Source organism: Phacochoerus africanus, chromosome 2, assembly GCF_016906955.1.
Source record: "Phacochoerus africanus isolate WHEZ1 chromosome 2, ROS_Pafr_v1, whole genome shotgun sequence".
In the NCBI taxonomy this organism is placed as follows: domain Eukaryota; kingdom Metazoa; phylum Chordata; class Mammalia; order Artiodactyla; family Suidae; genus Phacochoerus; species Phacochoerus africanus.
In genome coordinates this window covers 231162038-231183628 of record NC_062545.1, presented here as the reverse complement: position 1 = coordinate 231183628, position 21591 = coordinate 231162038, and the positions used below count along the sequence as shown (strand labels likewise).

At 40.1% G+C, this 21591-nt stretch overlaps 1 protein-coding gene across 2 annotated transcripts in view; it reads right to left on the bottom strand.

The window, feature by feature from the left end:
* The window catches only part of PCSK5 (proprotein convertase subtilisin/kexin type 5), a 457211-nt gene that overhangs the window by 172699 nt on the left and 262921 nt on the right, over positions 1-21591 (bottom strand). For both annotated transcript variants that reach the window (XM_047767789.1, XM_047767787.1), the window contains exon 13: positions 9469-9605. In XM_047767789.1, coding sequence (XP_047623745.1) covers positions 9469-9605 — 137 coding nt within the window. The remainder of the gene's footprint in view (positions 1-9468; positions 9606-21591) is intronic.

Below are 21591 nucleotides of genomic sequence, written 5' to 3'. Positions count from 1 at the left end.
TGATCATTTCAAAATATATACAAACATGAAATTATTAGATTGTACACTTAAAACTAATATGTCAATTATCAACTAAAAATGCTATATCCAAGAGTTCCCGCTGTGGAGCAATGCTATCAGCAGCATCTCTGCAGTGCCAGGATGTAAGTTTGATCCTTGGCTCTGCACAGTGAGTTAAAGGATATGGCGTTGTAGCATCCGCAGCATAGGTTGCAACTGTGGCTCAGATCTGACTCCTGGCCTGGGAACTTCATATGCTGCGGGAACAGCCAAAAATGGGAAAAAAAAAAAAGTGCTATATCCAAATCTTGCATTCTTAAATTATTATATAATTCTGGCTTCTTGTTCATTTGTAGGAGTTTAGGAATTTGAAGTCTAAAAATGAACACATTCTGGACCACATTCATTGTTTTCTGACTTTTGCACTGGGCCAGCACACTGGTTAAGATTTGCTTTGCCCTCTGCCAGGTTTTCTTTGGACTCACTTGTTAATGACTATGCTATTTGTATTTAAGATGCTGTTCACAGCCTCAGAATTTCAAGTGGTAGACATTAAGTAGTGTCAAGAAGTGAATGACTACCTGAAATAAATAACCTGTCTGGCCGCCTTTAGGTAATTCGAAAGAGAACCTATTTTTCCTTATGGCACCTCTCAGGTGTACAAATGGAGCATATAATACAAGGACACTATGGGAATCCAATCCATCAGTCACTTTAAAACCTAGTTCATTTTACTTAAGATCATTTTGGATGTAAAAGTTTACCTTTGTAAGTGCTCTGAAGAGTGTGCTGACTCATAACTGATTATTTGCCTTTGTGCCATTTCTCAAGAACTTACAGGGCAAGTTATCTCTTTATTTTCCACTTATTATGTACTTTTATTTCCTTAGAATCTCTGCCACAATTTATATCACATGCTACCATATTTGGCAAATTCACTTTTTTTTTCCATTTGCTAAATTCTGTGGGAGATTTTGCAGTTGATACTGCCACATCTTCCTAAGAAACAACAGTTTAAATAAATGCATTAGGAGAAAAATGCATCCTACTGGTTAACCCTTCCTTAAATGGCAATCTGCACAAGATAGAAACCTAAGACAGACTTAATATGCAATGAAACAAAAACAATAAACTCTCCAAAAATCCTTTGTATGTATTTAAATAGTAAACAAATAGGAAGAAATAATACACAAATATAAATGCAGTTTGACCCCAGGGACTTCTATACTTAGGAATGATTCTACCATTTAATTGGACTAGAAGATCCTATGTCTCCAACTGACTTTCTAGCAGCTAACTAAAGAAATGCCTCATTAATTAGGACTGTATACCCTAGGAACAATGGTAGAAACACAGAGAAAAAAAATGAAAGACTCTTTTCAAATTGTGTCTAATCTTTTAATTTTTTTTTTTTTTTTTGGTCTTTTTGCCATTTCTTGGGCCGCTCTCGTGGCATATGGAGGTTCCCAGGCTAGGGGTCGAATCGGAGCTGTAGCCACCGGCCTACACCAGAGCCACAGCAACGCATGATCCGAGCCGAGTCTGCAACCTACACCACAGCTCACGGCAACGCCGGATCCTTAACCCACTGAGCAAGGGCAGGGACCGAACCCGCAACCTCATGGTTCCTAGTCAGATTCGTTAACCACTGTGCCACGACGGGAACTCCTAATCTTTTAATTTTTATGTTTTTTGTCTTTTTAGGACTACACCCCCTGAATATGGATGTTCCCTAGGCTAGGGGTCAAATCAGAGCTGTAGCTGCCAGCCTACTGTACAGCCACAGCAATGCCGGATTCTTAACCCACCAAGGGAGGCCAGGGATCAAACCTGCGTCCTCAAGGATACTGACTGGGTTTGTTAACCACTGAGCCATGGTGGGAACTCCAAATTGTGTCTAATCTTGAACCAAAAGCTTGGTTGAAGAAAGGATATCCAGAGACCATGCTTTTCTATTATAGCGTCCTGATCCCATGCCAGATATTGTTAGGGTATCTCTCTCCTGGTGCAAAAGAACATTGCTAAGAAGACTCGAGATAGATAGGGTTAAATGCCAACATTTAAATAGTATAAACAAATTTGTTGGCATACAATTGTTAATAGTATTCTCTCATGGTTTTTTGTATTGCTGTAGTATCAGTTGTGACTTCTCCTTTTTCATTTATTTTGTTTATTTGGGTTTTTTCTCTCCTTGGTGAATCCAGCCAGAGTTTTCTCTATTTTGTTCACCTTTTCAAAGAACCAGCTCTTAATTTTATTGATTTTTTCTATTGTTTTTTTAATCTCTATTTTATTGATTGCCTCTTTGATCTTTATAGTTTCCTTTCTTCTGCTAACTTTATGTTTTGTTTGTTCTTTTTCTAATTCATTTAGGTGATGGGTTAAGTTTTCCATTTGAGATTTTTCTTCTTTTTGAGGAAAACCTGTATTGCTATGAATTTCCCTCTGAGCACTGCCTTTGCGCATCCCATAGACTCTGAGCTGTTGTGTCTTCATTATCATTTGTCTCGAGATATTTCTTAATTTCCTTCTCGATTTCCTCATTGACCTATGGGTTTTTTAGTATCATGTTGTTTAGTCTCCACGTAAAAAGTTTTTTCTCATTTCTTTTCCTGTGGTTGATTTCTAGTTTCATGCCCTTATGGTCAGAGAAGATACTTGAAATAATTTCTATACTCAAATTTGTTGAGGTTAGCTTTGTGCCCCAGTATGTGATCAATTCTTGAGAACATTCCATGTGCACTTGAGAAGAATGTGTATTCTAATTTTTTTGGATGTAAAGTTCTGAAAATGTCAATTAAGTCTAACTTTTCTATTGTGTCCTTTAGGATCTCTGTTGCCTTATTGATTTTCCGTCTGGAGGATCTGTCCATTGATGTGAGTGGGGTATTAAAAGTCTCCTACTATGATTGTGTTCCCATCAATTTCTTCTTTTATGTCTGTTAGTATTTGTTGGAGATGGTATCTGGGTGCTCCTATATCAGGGGCATATATATTGATGATTGTAATATCCTCTTCTTGAATGGATTCTTTAACCATTAAATAGTGTCCTTCCTTATCTTTCTTTATGACCTTTGTTTTAAAGTCTATTTTGTCTGATATGAGTATTGCAACTCCTGCTTTCCTGTCTTGTCCGTTGGTATGAAATATCTTTTTCCATCCCCTCACTTTCAATCTATATGGTCTTTTACTTTAAGGTGAATTTCTTGTAGACAGGAGATTGAAGGTTTTTGCCTTTTTATCCAATCTGCCACCCTGTGTCTTTTGATTGGAGCATTCAGTCAAATGACATTTAAGGTGATTATTGATAGATATGTATTTACTGCCATTTTACACCTTGTTTTCCAGTTGATTCTATGTTTCTCTTTTCTTTTTTTGGTTGGATGGTTTCCATTTATTTTATGCTTGAGTACTTTTTGTTTCAGATTTTGTGAATGTAATGTTCGGTTTTGATTTGTGGTTGCCCTTTTTTTTTAAGTACCTTAACCCCTGCCAAAACTGAATCAAGAAGAAATAGATCAACTGAATAGACAGATCACTAGAAATAAAATTGATTATGTCATAAAAACACTCCCTACAAATGAAAGTCCAGGACCAGATGGCTTCACAGGTGAGTTCTACCAAACATACAAAGGGGAATTTATACCCATCCTCCTTACACTTTTTCAAAAGGTTGAAGAAGAAGGAACACTCCCAAAGACATTCTATGACTCCACCATCACCCTAATTTCAAAACCAGACAAAGATACCAAAAAAGAATACCATAAGCCAATATCTTTGATGAATATAGATGCAAAAATTCTCAACAAAATTTTAGCCAACCAAATCCAATAGCATATAAAAAAAATCGTACACCACAACCAGGTGGGATTCATGCCAGGTGCACAAGGATGGTTCAACATATGCAAATCAATCAATGTCATACACAACATTAACAAAACAATAAAAAAACCACAACATCATCTCAATAGATGCAGAAAAAGCATTTGACAAAGACCAATATCCATTCATGATCAACACTCTTACCCGGAGTTCCCGTCGTGGCACAGTGGTTAACCAATCCGACTAGGAACCATGAGGTTGCGGGTTCAGTCCCTGCCCTTGCTCAGTGGGTTAAGGATCCGGCGTTGCTGTGAGCTGTGGTGTGGGTTGCAGACGCAGCTTGGATCCCGCATTGCTGTGGCTGTGGTGTAGGCCAGTGGCTACAGCTCCGATTCGACCCCTAGCCTGGGAACCTCCATATGCCACGGGAGCAGTCCAAGAAATGGCAAAAAGACAAAAAAAAACAAAAACAAAAACAAAACAAACTCTTACCCAAGTGGGTATAGAGGGAAATAACCTTAACATAATTAAAAACCATTTATGACAGACCCACAGCAAATATGATACTCAATGGAGAAAAGCTGGAACAAGACAAGGATGTCCACTCTCACCACTGTTATTCAACATAGTACTGGAAGTCCTATCCACAGCAACCAGACAAACAAAAGAAATAAACTCATCCAAATAAGAAGAGAAGAGGTAAAACTGTCACTGTATGCAGATGACATGATACTATATATATAGAAAAAGCCTAAGGACTCAACCCAAAAATTATTTGAACTGATCAACAAATTCAGCAAAGTAGCAGGATATAAGATTAACAGTCAGGAATCAGTCGCATTTCTGCATACTAACAATGAAATAATAGATAAGGAATACAAAAATATAATCTTTCAAAATTGCACCCCAAAAGATCAAATACCTGGGAATATACCTGACCAAGGGAGGCAGAGGACTTATATGCTGAGAACTATAAAACATTAATCAAGGAAACTAAAGAAGATGCAATGAAATGGAAAGATATTCCATGTTCCTGGGTTGGAAAAATTAATATTGTAAAAATGGCCATACTACCCAAAGCAAACTACAGATTCAGTGCAATCCCTATCAAATTACCCATGACATTTCTCACAGAACTAGAACAAACTATCTGATAATTTATATGGAACCACAGAAGACCCAGAACTGCCAAAACAATTCTGAGGAACAAAAACCAAGCAGGAGGCATAACTCTTCAGGAAATATCACAAAGCCACAGTCATCAAGACAGTGTGGTATTGGTACCAAAACAGACATACAGACCAATGGAACAGAATAGAGAAGCCAGAAATAAACCCAGATACCTATGGTCAATGAATCTTTGACAAAGGAGGCAAGAACATAAAATGGGAAAAAGAGGTGGTATCTCATGGTAGTTTTGATTTGCATTTCTCTTATAATCAGCGATGTTGAGCATTTTTTCATGTGTTTGCTGGCTATCTGTGTATCTTCTTTGGAGAAATGTCTATTTAGGTCTTTTGCCCATTTTTCCATTGATTGATTGGCTTTTTTGCTGTTGGGTTGTATAAGTTGTTTATATATTCTAGAGATTAAGCTCTTGTAGACTGCATCAAAACTACCATGAGATACCACCTCACACCAGTCAGAATGGCCATCATTAATAAATCCACAAATAACAAGTGCTGGAGGGGCTGTGGAGGAAAGGGAACCCTCCTGCACTGTTGGTGGGAATGTAAACTGGTACAACCACTATGGAGAACAGTTTGGAGATACCTTAGAAATCACATAGAAATCCCACTCTTGGGCATCTATCCGGACAAAACTCTACTTAAAAGAGACACATGCACCCGCATGTTCATTGCAGCACCAATCGCAACAGCCAGGACATGGAAACAACCCAAATGTCCATCAACAGATGATTGGATTCGGAAGATGTGGTATATATACACAATGGAATACTACTCAGCCATAAAAAAGAATGACATAATGCCATCTGCAGCAACATGGATGGAACTAGAGAATCTCATACTGAGTGAAATGAGCCAGAAAGACAAAGACAAATACCATATGATATCACTTATAACTGGAATCTAATATCCAGCACAAATGAACATCTCCTCAGAAAAGAAAATCATGGACTTGGAGAAGAGACTTGTGGCTGCCTGATGGGAGGGAGAGGGAGTGGGAGGGATCGGGAGCTTGGGCTTATCAGACACAACTTAGAATAGATTTACAAGGAGATCCTGCTGAGTAGCATTGAGAACTTTGTCTAGATACTCATGTTGCAGCAGAACAAAGGGTGGGAAAAAAAATGTAAATGTAATGTATGCATGTAAGGATAACTTGATCCCCTTGCTATACAGTGTGAAAATAAAAAAATAAAATAAAATAAAATGGGAAAAAGACAGTCTTTTCAGCAAGTATCACTGGGAAACCTGGACAGCGGCATGCAAATCAATGAAACTAGGACACACCTTCACACATGCACCAAAATAAACTCAAAATGGTTAAAAGACTTAAATGTAAGGCAACACACCATCAAACTTCTGGAAGAAAACATAGGCAAAACATTCTCTGACATCAACCTTACAAATATTTTCTCAGGTCACTCTCCCAAAGCAACAGAAATAAAAGCAAAAATAAACCAATAGGACCTAATCAAAATGACAAGCTTTTGCACAGCAAAGGAAACCAAAAAGAAAACAAAGAGACAACTTACAGAATGGGAGAAAATAGGTTCAAATGATGCAATGGACAAGGGCTTAATCTCTAGAATATACAAGCAACTTATACAACTCAACAGCAAAAAAGCCAACAACCCAATTGAAAAATTGGCAAAAAAACTGAACAGACATTTCTCCAAGGAAGATATACAGATGGCCAACAAGCACATCAAACAATGCTCAACATCCTTGATTATTAGAGAAATGCAAATCAAAACTACCATGAGATACCACCTCACGCCAGGCAGAATGGCCATCATTAATAAGCCCATAAATAATAAATGCTGGAGGGGATGTGGAGAAAAGGGAACCCTCCTGCACTGCTGGTGGGAATGTAAGCTGGTATAACCACTATGGAGAACGGTATGGAGGTGCCTTAGAAATCTATACATAGAACTACCATATGACCCAGCAATCCCACTCTTGGGTGTATATATCCAGACAAAACTTTCCTTAAAAAAGACACATGCACCCACATCTTCAGTGCAGCACTATTCACAATAGCCAAGACATGGAAACAACCCAAATGTCCATCGACAGATGATTGGATCAGGAAGATGTGGTATATATACACAATGGACTACTACTCAGCCATAAAAAGGAACAAAAGAATGCCATTTGCAGCAACATGAATGGAACTAGAGACTCTTATCCTGCGTGAAGTTAAGTCAGAAAGAGAAAGACAAATACCACATGACATCACTTATATTTGGAATCTAATATATGGCACAAATGAACCTTTCCACAGAAAAGAAAATCATGGACTTGGAGAATAGACTTGTGGTTGCCAAGGGGAAAGGGGAGGGAGTAGGGTGGATTGGGAGCTTGCTGTTAATATTGCCTTTGGAATGGATTAGCAATGAGATCCTGCTGTGTAGCACTGGGAACTATGTCTAGTCACTTATGATGGAGTATGATAATGTGAGAAAAAACAATGTATACATGTATGTGTAACTGGGTCACCATGCTATACAGTAGAAAAAAATTGTATTGGGAAATAATTAAAAAAATAAAAATGATAATAGTCATTACAAGAATAAATAAATAGTACAAGCAGAAGCCAATGATGCTGATCGAAAACTCTAGATGGTCTGTGCTACTGCAGAGAGCTTCTGACACAGATAATCACAGTGAACTCTGGACAGACTCTTAACTCCTTGAGGGCAGAGAGATTTATATTCATGGCCTCTCATCCTTGCACTGCAAACCACAGGTCTACCATTAGTATGCCCCCAGATGGCAGTCTATTCTTGTGAGGGGAAAAAGTCCTAACCACTAGACCACTAGGGAACTCCCATTGACATTATTTAACTACTCAATGAATTTTATTACATTTATACTTGTAGAACAATCCATTGACATTCTTTAGAATGGTAATAATAGTGACTTTTTAAACTGGTTTAAATTCTCAACAGATAATGCACCCATTATGTCTGTCCCCTAGGCTGCACCCCTGGTGGTACACAACTGCTGCATTTGGACAGTGTTTTTTCCCCCAGGATCTCTTGAGACACATGAGCCATGCTGATGGATTAACTGGGAGTTGCCCTTTGGTCAGGGCAGCACAGTCCAGTCACTCTTTCATTGTTCCCGAGTGCCATGACACAGTGCCAAATTCTACCTAGAACTCCATCACAGGCAACGCAGGCTACTGCCAAAAAAAAAAAAAAAAAAAAAAAATTTGTTCAATCTCACACCCCATGCTATATTTGTATTAGCCCTTATTTTATATTACGAAAAAGTTTCATATGTTAGCAAGAAGAGAGAAATAAATAGGCCATGTTTGGAACAGAGGCTGAAACTACCTGAAAAGAACCCTGTTAACATCATTCATTTCCATGTTTTAGGTATGAAGAAAGTTTTCTCTTACTTAGCCCTTGGTCTCATGCAGGGCAGAAGCCTGTTGTTTTTTTTCTTTAGTGGTAACCAGTTCAGCTGGCATAGGCCAACCTCAATATCTTGACTACACTGAAAATTAAATTTAGAGTAATCTCAGAAAAAAGATAGCCAAGGAAACCGGTCTCCTCTCATGACGATGAAGTTTAGCCCAATGCAGATGGACAAGGTTGGCTTGTTTATTGATAAAGGAAGTAAGAGAAGCTGTTTGGAAATATGGATCATATATCCTGAAATGTCGATCAATTAAATGGTTTATCTTGGGCTGATATCTAAATATTTATTCTTGAGGTTTTTTGTTTGTTGGTTTTTTTGCTTTTTTAGGGCCACACCCATGGCATATGGAGGTTCCTAGGATAGGGGTTGAATGAGAGCTGTAGCCTCCAGCCTACGCCACAGCCACAGCAACGCAGGATCTGAGCTGCATCTACAACCTATACCACAGCTCATGGCAATGCCAGATCCTTAACCCACTGAGCGAGGCCAGGGACTGAACCTGCGTCCTCATGGATACTAGTCAGATTTGTTTCTGCTGAGCCGTGACAGGAACTCTCCTATTCTTGAGTTCTTATCCTTAAATTATTACTTTTTTTTTTTTTTGGTCTTTTTGCCTTGTCTAGGGCCGCTCCCTCGGCATATGGAGGTTCCCAGGCTAGGGGTCTAATTGGAGCTGTAGCCACCGGCCTACACCACAGCCACAGCAATGCCAGATCCAAGCTGTGTCTGTGACCTACACCACAGCTCACGGCAATGCTGGATCCTCAACCCACTGAGCAAGGCCAGGGATGGAACCCGCAACCGCATGTTTCCCAGTTGGATTCGTTAACCACTGAGCCACGACGGGAACTCCAGATTATTACTTTTCTAATGGTAATCTCAACAATTGGAGTTTAGGCAGACAACTCAAAGCACAGGATCACATGATTAAGGATTAAAGTGATATATAAAGGTGAAACACATCCTTGGTCAGAATATACTCCAGCACTTTTCTGAACAGCAAGTCCAATTCTAGGAAGGGAGGGCTCACCTGGAGTCTTGAAGTTCCTCAGCTGAGAGGGAGTATCGTAAACTTCCAGGATCCAGTCACCGGCAGCTCGCTCTCCCCAGCAATGAATGGTCATGAACTCCCAATTTTTAAATCCTTCCATGGAATGATCAAAAAGCCTGTGAGAGAACCATAAAACATTGTTTCTGTGTGTTATTTAAAATCCAGTGAGGGTCAGGAGTTCCTTTGTGGTACAGTGGGTTAAGGACCAGGGATTGCCTCGGCTGCGATGCAGATTCGATCCCTGGCCTGGGAATTTCCACATGCCGAGGGTGTGGCAAAAAAAAAAAAAAAAAAAGAAATCCAGTGAGGGTCAAGTCAAGACCCGGATCAGTGACCTCTCTGTAACCATCAGCACATTCAGCTGGAGGTTATCTTCAAGCTGGAGGTCACTGATTAGTGGATCCAAACATAGATATCATTGTTCTACCACAGGGAAACAAGTCTGGAAAGAACAATGATGTGGGGATTGGGGAACCTAGGCTAAGTACCCACAAGACTGATAGCACCAAGTGTTGAAGGTGTGAAGCAGCTGAAGCTCTCTCATGCTGCTGGTGGGAATGCAAAACAGTACAGCTGCTCTGAAAAACAGTTTGACAACTCATACCATATGACGAAGCAATCCCCCTTCTAGATATTTACCCAAGAGAAGTGAAGACATATGTCCACACAGAGAACTCCACATGAATGCTCACAGAGGCTTTATTCAAATATAATCATCAAAACCTGTCAGTAATTCAAATGCCCATCAAATGGCGAATGGTAAATAAATTACAGGGTATTCATACAACAGATACTACCTAGTAATAAAAACAATTGAACTATTACTAACAATAATAATATGAAGGAACTTCAAAGGCATTAAGCTAAGTGAAAAAAAGTAGACACAAAAGATTATGTACTATCTGATTCACTTTATGACATTCTAGAAAACCCAACTGAAACAGAAACAGATCAGTGGTTGCCAGGGGCATGGAGGGAAGAAGCTGGGGCATGGTAGAAATTTGGGGGGTGAAGGATCTGTTTTATAGCTTGAAAATAATATACAGTTATGCAACTACATTTATTTGTCAAAGCATATTTAATTATTCACATTAAAAAGTGAACTGGCAGAGTTCTTGTTGTGGATCAGTGGTAATGTACCCAACTAGTACCCATGAAGACGTGGGTTCAATCCCTGGCCTTCCTTAGTGGGTTAAAGATCTGGTGTTGCTGTGAGCTATTGTGTAGGTCGAAGACATGACTCAGAACACAGCTTGGATCCCCTGTGGCTGTGGCTTAGGATCCAGCTGCAGCTCTGATTTGACCTCTAGCCTAGGAACTTCCATAAGCCATAGGTGCAGCCCTAAAAAGCAAAAAACAATCAATCAATCAATCAATCTTTAAATAAAAAAGTGAACTGGCATATGCAATTCCACAGCATATGGAATGCTTGGCTAATGGGGACCTGTTGTATAGCACAGGAAACTCTACTCAATATTCTGTGATAATCTTTGTGGGAAAGAATCTTGAAGAGTATGGATGTGTGTACATGTATAACTGAATCACCTTATTGTACAGCAGAAATTATTACAACATTGTAAATCAACTACAATAAAACTTTATAAAATGAAAAAGGTGGAGAAAAAAAAGTGAATTGTATGTAAATTACATCTCAGTAAAAAGACCTTGCCCATTAACCCTACCCAGGTCACGGAGTCCTGTTTGGAACTGCAGCCTAGATTCTGCTATCTAGTCCTTTCAATGGTTTTTCTCAGTTCCCAATTCCCTATATGAAACCTCTTTCTGCTTGAAATAGCTAGAATTCTGTTTTCTGTGAAGTAATCCTGAGGGATACAAAATATAAAGGAAAATGAAGAAATAGAATCCTCATCAAGAATAAAAAGATGTTGGGAGTTCCTCAACGGCCTAGCAGTTAAAGATCCAGCATTGTCACTGACAGATGTCAGTAAATGATGTATAAAACCAGCATCTGAAGAAACAGGCATATCATTCCTATAGGCATTAATGTAGATGCAACTACCTGAAGAAATATCCAAAAGGTTTCTATTGTCATGGGACCTAGAGGGTAGAAAATGAAAGATGGGACAAGAGAAAAAAAAATGTCAACTACTTAAAAAATTATGTGCATCTATTATTTTTGTTGAGGCAAATAGTGAGGGAAAAAGGTCTCCAGTATTGTCTAAAGAGCAACCATGTTCAGTTACCGGGACGTGTCTGTCCCTCAGTGCAGACAAATACAAAGGCCATGGCAAATGGATATTGAGAGCTATTCAGGAAATGCAGTCAACTCTCCTTGCTTTAATTTAATGTTCATGAAGGAAACTGGTGGTTATAATTTGACCTTCTATGTGGATCTTCCCACTGGGAGGGAACCCAACCTTCTAAAACTAAAAATAGCCACTTTAATCTCCTTATAACTTAAGACATTAAGTTCTGATTTTTAAAAAGTGTTTTACCACTGTGTTTGAGTTCCCTCTAAAATGCCAGCTGGATTCTAAAGCTGAAGGGTTGGGTGGCATAACTGGGGACTGTCATTAGGGTAAATGGCTGACACTTGTCCGGTTTCCCTGGAGAAAAGCAATAAACAGGAAAATCACCTGCTATGTGTTCCTGAGCCCTTGAAAGACAAAAAATAAATAAAAATTACTTTAGCAGCATTCTCCAAGTCTCCCATGGTCAGTAAATTGGGGAAAAGCTGAGTTCAAGTTGAACAGATTTCTTTACTGGAGAACATCTCCAATCATTGGAATATTCATAATCTTCATAATGGGGTAAATAGGAAGCAATGATTTGCAAACTTTATATAAACAGGAAGGCCTTTTTCTTTTTTTAAGACTATCTGGGAAGTTTCCTCGTGGCACAGCGAATGAAGGATCCAGCATTGTTGCAGCTGTGGTGCAGGCTGGACCCTGGCCTGGGAACTTCTACATGCCATGGGCATGGCCAAAAAAAAAAAGGGGGAAAGAAAAGAAGAATGTCTCTATACTATCTGTAAAAGGTTACCTCCCAACAGAAGGGTGTGGCATTTCAACAAGGACCACGTTGGATCTGATGGCTTTCCCTCATGGTAACAGAATGGAGACCGTGGCTCCTTATGTGAATGTCTTCCCACCAGAAATGACCTTCAACAGATTATGGATAGCATATACATGCCCTGCTCGTATAATCCACGCCCTACCACAATAGGGTTTGTTTCACAAGTTTATGGCTTAAAACTGGACATGTCTGGAAATAAATTCTAGGTCCTTATACAAGTGACGGACATACTGAGTCCTTCAGCGTAACATTCGGATAGTATGCATGTTGGGTCAAAAGGAGACACAGAGGTGGAGAAGGAGGCCACCTGTCAAACGGCCCTTGCTGCCAAAAAGGGAACATGTTGATACAGAAATAGATGGAGGCAGAAAAATCTGTCTAGAACCACTTCTTAGCCCACAGTTCTAATTCAGGTTCTAATTCGTGGAAGCTATTGAACCATTTGAGGCCACTGAAGCAACAACTTCTCATGTAATACCTTTCTAAGAGTGCTGGACTTAAAAGCAATTCCCAAACAGTTTAGACAGAACATTTGGCTCAATGCCTCATGTCCAAAAACTACAAAGGAGACTTGAGGCCGCCATCACATGAGGGGCAGTCTTGTTTCCACAGCCTCAGCCAACTTTTAATTACTCTTGGGTCAGTTACTTGACTGCTGGATTAGCAGACCCTATGTTTGTTCCCTTACACCCTTTCCTGTCCACCTTTGAAAATCATTCCATTGCTACCAAGCATTTCTACATCACACTTGGAACAGAAATTAAATATAAACTGGGTGCGCAAAGGAACCATCTGTAATCAGCATTCAAGTAACATAAATGGGTTTCGTCTATCTGGTTAAGTAGTTCCCACACCAATCCCTTCACTTTATGAAGAGCTGGAATGCTCATTAATTTCATGTGGACATAAAAGTTGAGGAGGGGAATTAAAATGCAGCCAAACACAATCACTGAATTTTACTAAAAGACTCGATGGGAAAAGAAATAGATGTTGATTGTTGTTATTTCAACTAGGTAGGCATTGACTTTTCTAATCTCACCCGTTTAATTCTGATTGAGTGCTTAAAACTATTCCCTATTTTTAGCACTGTACTAAAACCCTGTGTCACCTGCATATGACAAAAGGTAGAGAGTAGATGAGATCTGTATTGCAAAAATTACTTGTGCTCAAGATGATCAAGTAATAAACCACTGGATACCATTAAAGTGATTCTGATTGTGCAGTCTTTATCAAGTAAAAGTCCGTTGACAAGTCTGAACCTTTGTGCTGTGCCAACAGTGAAATAAACAGACACATGCCAACATTATTAGTGTGGATCAAATGTCAGTAAAGCATGGCCAGTGTACTGAATGTTAGAGGAGATGCTCATACCCACAACTCCTACTGCAGTGAAGCCCAGTTCTGTCAAGTTGACTTCATAATCCTGTGCTCAATGAAATGTATGCATGCAGTGGCACAAATTATGCATCCAGTTATTAAAATAGTGCCCCACAGCCCTATCCCCGCGAGTGGTTTTCAAATAAATTGCTTTGGATGAATCCTGGTAGAAAGGACTGCCACTAAGTGTAGTACATCCTTTTAAGGAATTAACTCAGGAAATAGCTCATATAATTAAACTTTTTTCCCCCTTCCATTTGAAGAGTCTAGCCAGGGAGTCAAAGGTACAGCATTCTTCAAGGATGCTATAGCAACTAAATAACAAGACATTTTATAAACATTGATAGCTATGCGCTATCATATAATTATTTCTAAAATTGAAATGGATCTTAATTTCAGAATCATTCTCTCTACCCAAACAGTATTTGTGTTCACTAAAGAATTAGATATCAATATTTTAGGAAGTTTTCTTTTATTCTCTTTTATGATTTCTATTTTTTTTTAGTGGTTCATCACAGTTTAACATAAAGTTTATAGAATGCTTGAAGTATTCATTCAGCTTCGTTTAAATTGAGCTTTTGAGTTCCTTTAGATGTTTGGCTTCTGTAAGTTTATTTTAAAAATTATTTAAATTTGCTTCTGAAATAGGATATTTAAAACATACTATTAAGTTTTTTTCTCTCTCCTAATTTAAATTGTTTCTTTAAGAAAACTATAATTCCAAATAACACTATGTTCACTGCAGCACTATTCACAATAGCCAAGACATGGAAACAACCTAAATGCCCATCAACAGATGAATGAATTAAGATATGGTACATATACACAATGGAATACTGCTCAGACATAAAAAGAAGAAAATAATGCTATTTGCAACATAGGTGCAACTAGAGATTCCCATTCTAAGGGAAATTAGAAAGAGAAATACTATTTGATATCACTTATATGTGAAATCTACTATATGGCAAAAGGAACCTATCTACAGAAAAGAAACAGACTCAGACATGGAAAACAGACTTGTGGTTGCCAAGGTGTGGGGGAGGGTGCGGGATGGACTGGGAGTTTGGGGTTAATACATACAAATATTTAGAATGGATAGATAATAAGTTTCTGCTGTATAATACAGGGAAGTATATGCAATCTCCTGGGATAGACCATGATGGAAACCCATATAAATATATGTATATATATATGTATATATATATCTATCTATATATCTATCTCTGAGTCACCTTGCTATACACCAGAAATTGGTACAACATTGTAAATCAGCTATAGTAAAAAATAAACAACTAAAAAAAAAGAAAGGTCGAAAGAAGTGTACTGGTTCTAGAGGTTTGGAATTTCTGCAAGATGAGTTTTTAAGAAACAGTCAACATGCACATTATTACTAAGTTACTCACCAACCCCCAAATGCATTCCTTCTTGTGCGTACGTGATGTTAAGTACCTAATCATCTTGAAGATTTATTCTTTAATAGTAGATGGCTTTTGTCTAAATATCTGTTTTACATTATAAACTCCTTTGTAAATGACTTCCACAGCATCCAGCAGCATACTGCTCACAAGTCTTTTGATGACATGAAAACAAGAATGTATTTGAAAAAGCTGGGTGATCTTATAAAAGTGTGGTCTGTGGACAGGCAGCTTCAGCATCACCTGGGAGTTTATTAGCAATGCAAACTCCTGGACCCAGACCTACCGAATCAGCCTTTCTGGAAGAGAGGCCCAGCCATCTGTGTTTGATAGAGTCATTCACCAGGTGCTTTGAAAAGCTCTGTGTAAATAAGGGTGAGTACTTAGAAGTGCTTACTGTGCTAAACACTGTGCTCAGGACTTGCCGTATGTTATCTCATTTACTACTTGTAACAACACAGGGAGGCAGATACCACTGTTTTCCAGATGAAAAAATTAGATTTCCAAGGTTGAAAGTAAAAGTGAGTGACATTGAGACAATCCCAGCTATAACTCCAAAGGCTGCACCTTCTTTTGAATAAAAGAAGAGGCCTCTTCTTAGGGTGAGACCTTACAGGGATGTAAAACTTTCACTGCAAAAGTCTAATTTTTACTGCAAGCCATACATGCATTTATATAGCGTGTCCCTTTACAAATGTCAATAGTTTGTCACTGAACACATGGGCAGGGACAAAAATATTCAAATATAAACACCATATTTCAACACAGTTAATTATAGAACCCTATAGGTTTTGCAGATGAGAAAGTGTACCTCTTTATATTTAAGAGCATAATTACAAGCAGAGATAGATATTTATCTGTAATCAAATTTAGAAAAAGAGGCAAAATTTCAGCTTTCAGTCAAAGGCCCAAATTTGGAACAGAGAGCCAGTATGGCATTGTATTGGGGGAAGGGGAGATTTAGGGGAAAGAAAAAAAAAAAAAAGGCAGCTTTTCGTAATTCTAACAAACGCAGTTGAAGAAAGGGTCTACTGGGACAAGCTTTTGTTAGAAAATTTGTACATAGGCAGAATTTGAACATGTCTTCAAAAGGCTTACATATAAACTTGCTCCTGTGTCTATTTCAAAGGGACCCAAGGAGTTCCCGCTGTAGCACAGTGGTTTAAGAATCCACCTTTAGTGGCTGGGGTTGCTGTGGAGGTACAGGTAAGATTCCAGGTCTGGCTGTGGCTCAGATTCCATCCCTGCCCTGGGAACTTCCATATGCCATGGGTGCTGCCTTAAAAAAGAAAAGGGACCACCTAGACTGCTGGCACTCATACTAGATCCTCAGGCTCCCAGAGGTAAACCATTCTGAGGGTTTTGTTTTTGTTTTTTTGGTTAGGTAGGGTGGACAGGCCAAGAAGAGGAGGGGAAGGGTGGGAAGGCAGTGAAAACAAAGGGAAGAGAAGGAACTAATAGTTTATCCATTCCAGGACATCTACAATTCCTCGGGGGCCCCTACCTACTGAATTATCAACCTGGCCTGCTGTGGGTGCTTGCCTGCTGGGCTAATGGGGCACACAGCTCCGGCAGGACTAGTTGTGAACGCTGCTGAGTGCCTGCCTTCCAGGGCTCAGCACCTGCAGATGCTTGGGTAAACCCTTCTTCCTGGAACAGCTGCTCTCCACAGGAGTTCCAGCAAGTGCCCTTCAGCAGGACAGGGAGGCACTGAGGGGCTCCAGACGGCCCACACAGAGTGCTCAGCGACTTGGCGGAAAACGCATTCCCTAAGAATTGCCGAGATGAGGGGGAAGCAAAAGTGAAGACAGTCCTTACTGAAATGTCCAGGAAAACAAAGACTTCTGCAAAGTGGACCCTGGCCCCTTTATTTCCTTTGGGAATTTACTCTTAGGGTTAGCATGTTCCAGTCTCAAAACAAGGATATAAATTTAGTCAAAACTGAAATGGAGATAATACAGGAAGGGGGTTGCCTTCCTGTCAGCTTTCTTTCCTGGTTTATCCTCCTTGTCCAGGAGTCTAGCTTTTGCATCATAAAGGGGAGATGACACTGAGAGAGCACGGATTTTGAGTATGGGCTGGATCCCAGCATCCTTCTTTCTCACAATGGCCAATACATTGTCCACTATGAGGAGTCACCCCTCATAAAGGAATAGGAGAGGTCAAAAAGGGACAATTCTGTGTCACCAGAGTTCTGCCTCTTCATCTCAAATGACCCCCACAAGAGAACCTTTGTTTTAAACATTTCAGAATTTGCCTTTTCACTGCACAGTGTTCTTTGCTTATATAGTCCTTCTTAGAATTTTTTGTTTTGTTATGTTTTGTCTTTTGTCATTTTAGGGCTGCACCTGTGGCATGTGGAGGTTCCCAGGCTAGGGGTCTAATCGGAGCTCTAGCTGCTGGCCTACGCCACAGCCACAGCAATGCCAGATCCTTAACCCATTGAGTGAGGCCAGGGATCAAACCCTCAATCTCTTGGTTCCTAGTTGGATTGTTTCCACTGCGTCACGACAGGAACTCCCCTTCTTAGAAATCTTGATTTCTTTGAAAGATGGTGTCCCAGAGGGGAACAATTTATTGCCCTCATTAATAATCTCTGAAAAAAAGTTCCCTCTAAACCCTGAGCTAATCACCTTTTCCTTGAGGAAAGCTATTACCATCCTGCAGGCCCATGTGAGGTCCTCCAGGTGCAAAGCAGGCCTTTTCTTCACCCCCAGGCCTTCCCTGTCTGTGCTTCTTGCCCTCAGCTCCCAAGCCTGGGAATGCGCTTTGAAACAGGGCCAAGGGGAGAAGACACTAGGATTCCTCGCCCATGAGGTCAGAGGCTGGGAGGTTTTGAGTAGAGATTTCCTCTCATAAAATTAAAACTTTGGAATATGCCAGAAGGAAGAAAATGCTAAAAGAAACCATAGCTGCCTGGCAGAAAGGGTGCTACTAGCATCAAGTACAAGGACAGGGGAACCAGGCCCTGGAAGGTGGCCAGACATGGTTTTGGGATTGGGTGCAGCTGTTTTACATTTAAAGGGTCAGATGCTCAGAGCAGTGGTTTTGGGGGAGCCAAGGACAAGTGAATCCCTAATACCTTTTACATCTCTTGGTGCCTTCAGTCCCTGCCCTCCACTCTAACCGGTCTACCTTTTTGGTGGGGACTAGCTATTTCAGTGAAGAGATGGCAAAAAGACAAAAGAGCAGCACTTGAAATGCTCCGGACCAAGAAGGCACACTCTGGGTGCAAACCTCATTCCCGGGGGGCCACAACAGAGGAGAATGAGCTAAGCCTCAAAGACCAGTCACCAAATGTCTGAAATGCTTCTTCTCTGACACAGGTTGTGGGGCACTTTTGGGTTCAGCACTTCACAAAGAGCAAAGAGGCTATCTGCTGGTGAAAAATGCATGTGAGATTGAGGCAGTGACACTGTAATCCACCAAGTGCCTGTGATGGAACCCACAGGCCCTCTGCTCACAAGATTCTTCATGGAAGTCCTTTCCAGGGAAGCCAGCAAGAAATAACGAAATATGTAGGAAGAGCCTAGAAAGGCTGAAGGGACTGAGTTTAACAAGCAAACAGCAACTGTGGAAGGAATGTTTTCCTACAACAGAGGGGGCTCCAGGGAGAAGAGTGGCACATGTGTGACGCCAAACTTTGTATGTCCCAGTGTACAACAACTATCACCTGGATACTTCAAGTTCCCTGCAGATGAACAGCAGTAAAGAAAAGAAGAAAAAAGAAGAGTGACAAAAAGGTCTTCCCTGGCTTCAGTATCCACAGCTGGTGTCATCTCCGTGAACCATGGGATTGTACATCTGAAGGCCTTGCCTGATGTTGAAAAACCTCAGGCAAGGAGTGACAATGACCTGGCGACAGCTGAGACCCCTATCTGCAGATGGAGGAGGATCTGCCCAGTGACCTGATGCCAAAGCATCCTTCTGTTCCTCGCACCTTTGTACACTAACCCTGGCAAAGCTGGGATTCATGAAGTACTAAGCCCAGGTTTCCCTGTGCCCTAAAGGAAGACTTTAGATTTTAAGAAAGAACACAAGAAATCTTCCAAGCACAGAAATAAAATGCATGAAAGATTTTGGAATCTGTACTCCTAGTCACTATCACCTAGCAACGCTCTTGCTCTTTTTCTCACTGTCCTAGAGCAGATGAAGTTTGGGGATTTTGAAAAGCAACTGGCAATTGCTCAGTTTCACTTTCAGCTCTGCAGCCATGCGCTGGCCTTGGCTTCTCAACTCGTCTGGCCTGTTGACAATATCTTAGAGATCATTACTGCTGTGGTCACCTGGCATGTGGACAGGTGGCCATGTTGAGATAAACGGTTGGCTTTCACGTGGATGGTATGTGCCATTGACAGTAAGGTTTTAGCTCCCATTAAATGTTCCTCCTGGAGAAAAACCTCAGATTAAAATTTTTAGGCCTCTGGCTGTGGCTTGTATTTTAGAACCATAATGGGAATGGAGTGTATGAGACAACCTGACATTTCCCCATCTGGTCCCACTTGTTGATAAGTACCCCCTACCTATGCTCTCAACCACTCAAAAACCTAATGGAGCAAAGAAAACTTGTACTAGAACATTCTGGCCTTTCAGCAGGGTCCTGGCAATACAATTACTTGCTGGATAAATGTTTGAAGGGAGTGGGAAGAAGGCAAGAGGCTACTACGAGAGACTGAGTACCCTCTTGGCCAATAAAGACTAAAAGGCCAACCTTTAAAACAGGGGTTAGCAAACTACAGTCAGTCTGTAAGCTAAATCCTGCTCTTCGGCCTGCTTCTCTATATAAAGATTTATTGGAGGACAGCCATGCATGGTCATTTATATTGCTTACAGTGGCTTTTGCACTCTAAGGGCAGAGTAGAGTAGATGCAGCAAAAACAAGGCCTGCAAAGATCAAAACATTTACTAACTGGCTCTCTGTAGGGAAAAAAAAAAAAATTTAAAACAAAGAGAATTTGTTCCTATTGTGGCGCAGCAGAAAGGAATCTCACTAGAATCCATGACAGGGCAGGTTTGATCCCTGGCCTCACTCAGTGAGTTGGGGCTCCAGTGTTGCTGTGAACTGTGTTGTAGGTGGCAGACTCGGCTTGGTTCTTGAATTGCTGTGGCTGTGGCATAGGCCAACAACTGTAGCTCTGATTCAACCCCTAGCCTGGGAATTGCCATATGCCACAGATGCAGCCCTAAAGAGCAAAAATAAATAAATAAATAAATAAAAATAAAACAAATAGAATTAACTTTAGAAAGTACTCAGGCAAGAGCATTCATTTAATCTCTAACAAATGCCAGGCCAGCTGACGCTTAATGGCAGAGGAGAACATCTCAGAGGCCTAAGGAGTTAGTGATCTGCATTTATTTTTTTAGGGATAAAGAACAACAAGTGGCCTTCAATTTTTCTGCAGCGTCCTTTTAATATTACCCAACTCGTAAATGTCATACTATTCCATGCCTACAGATTCTGGGCAGCTTCACACTATCTGCTTATGTGTGGGCAGTGAGAGCTATGACCGTCCTGTCATGTCATCTACGTGGTGCTCCCCTCATACCCACTGCTGCCTCCTTGGTTCTTAGGGCCTAGTTAGTAATTAAAGAATAGCTGTATCTTTTCAAATTAGTGTTTTGGGTTTTTGTTGTTGTTCTTTTCAGATATATACCTAGGAGTGGAATTGCTGGGTTATATGGTAATTCTGTCTTTTAGTTTTTTGAAACTCCCATGCTATTTTCTATGGTGGCTTCACCAAACGACATTCTCACCAGCAGTGTACAAGGGTTCCCCTTTCTCCACACCCTGGCTAACATTTGTCATTTGTGTTCATTTTGATGACAGCAGTTCTGACATGTGTGAGGTGATATCTCATTGTCATTCTGATTTGCATTTCCAATGATTAGCAGTGTTGAGCATCTTTTCATGTGCCTGTTGACCATCTGCATTTCCTCTTTGGAAAAATGTCTATTCATTTCTTCTGCCCATTTTTTAATTAGATTGTTATTCAAAAACATACATATACCCCAGTGTTCATAGCAGCATTATTTACAATTGGCAAAATATAGAAGCAGTAAGTATCCATCAATAGATGAATGGATAAAGAAGCTGTTGTATATATGTATAATAGAATACTACTCAGTCATAAAGAAGAATGAAATTTTGCCATTTTGGCAACATGGTAGACTTGGAGAGCATTAGGCTAAGTGAAATAAGAGAAAAACAAATACTGTATGATATCGCTTATGTGTGGAGTCTAAAAACTAGTGAATAAAACAAAAAAGAAGCAGA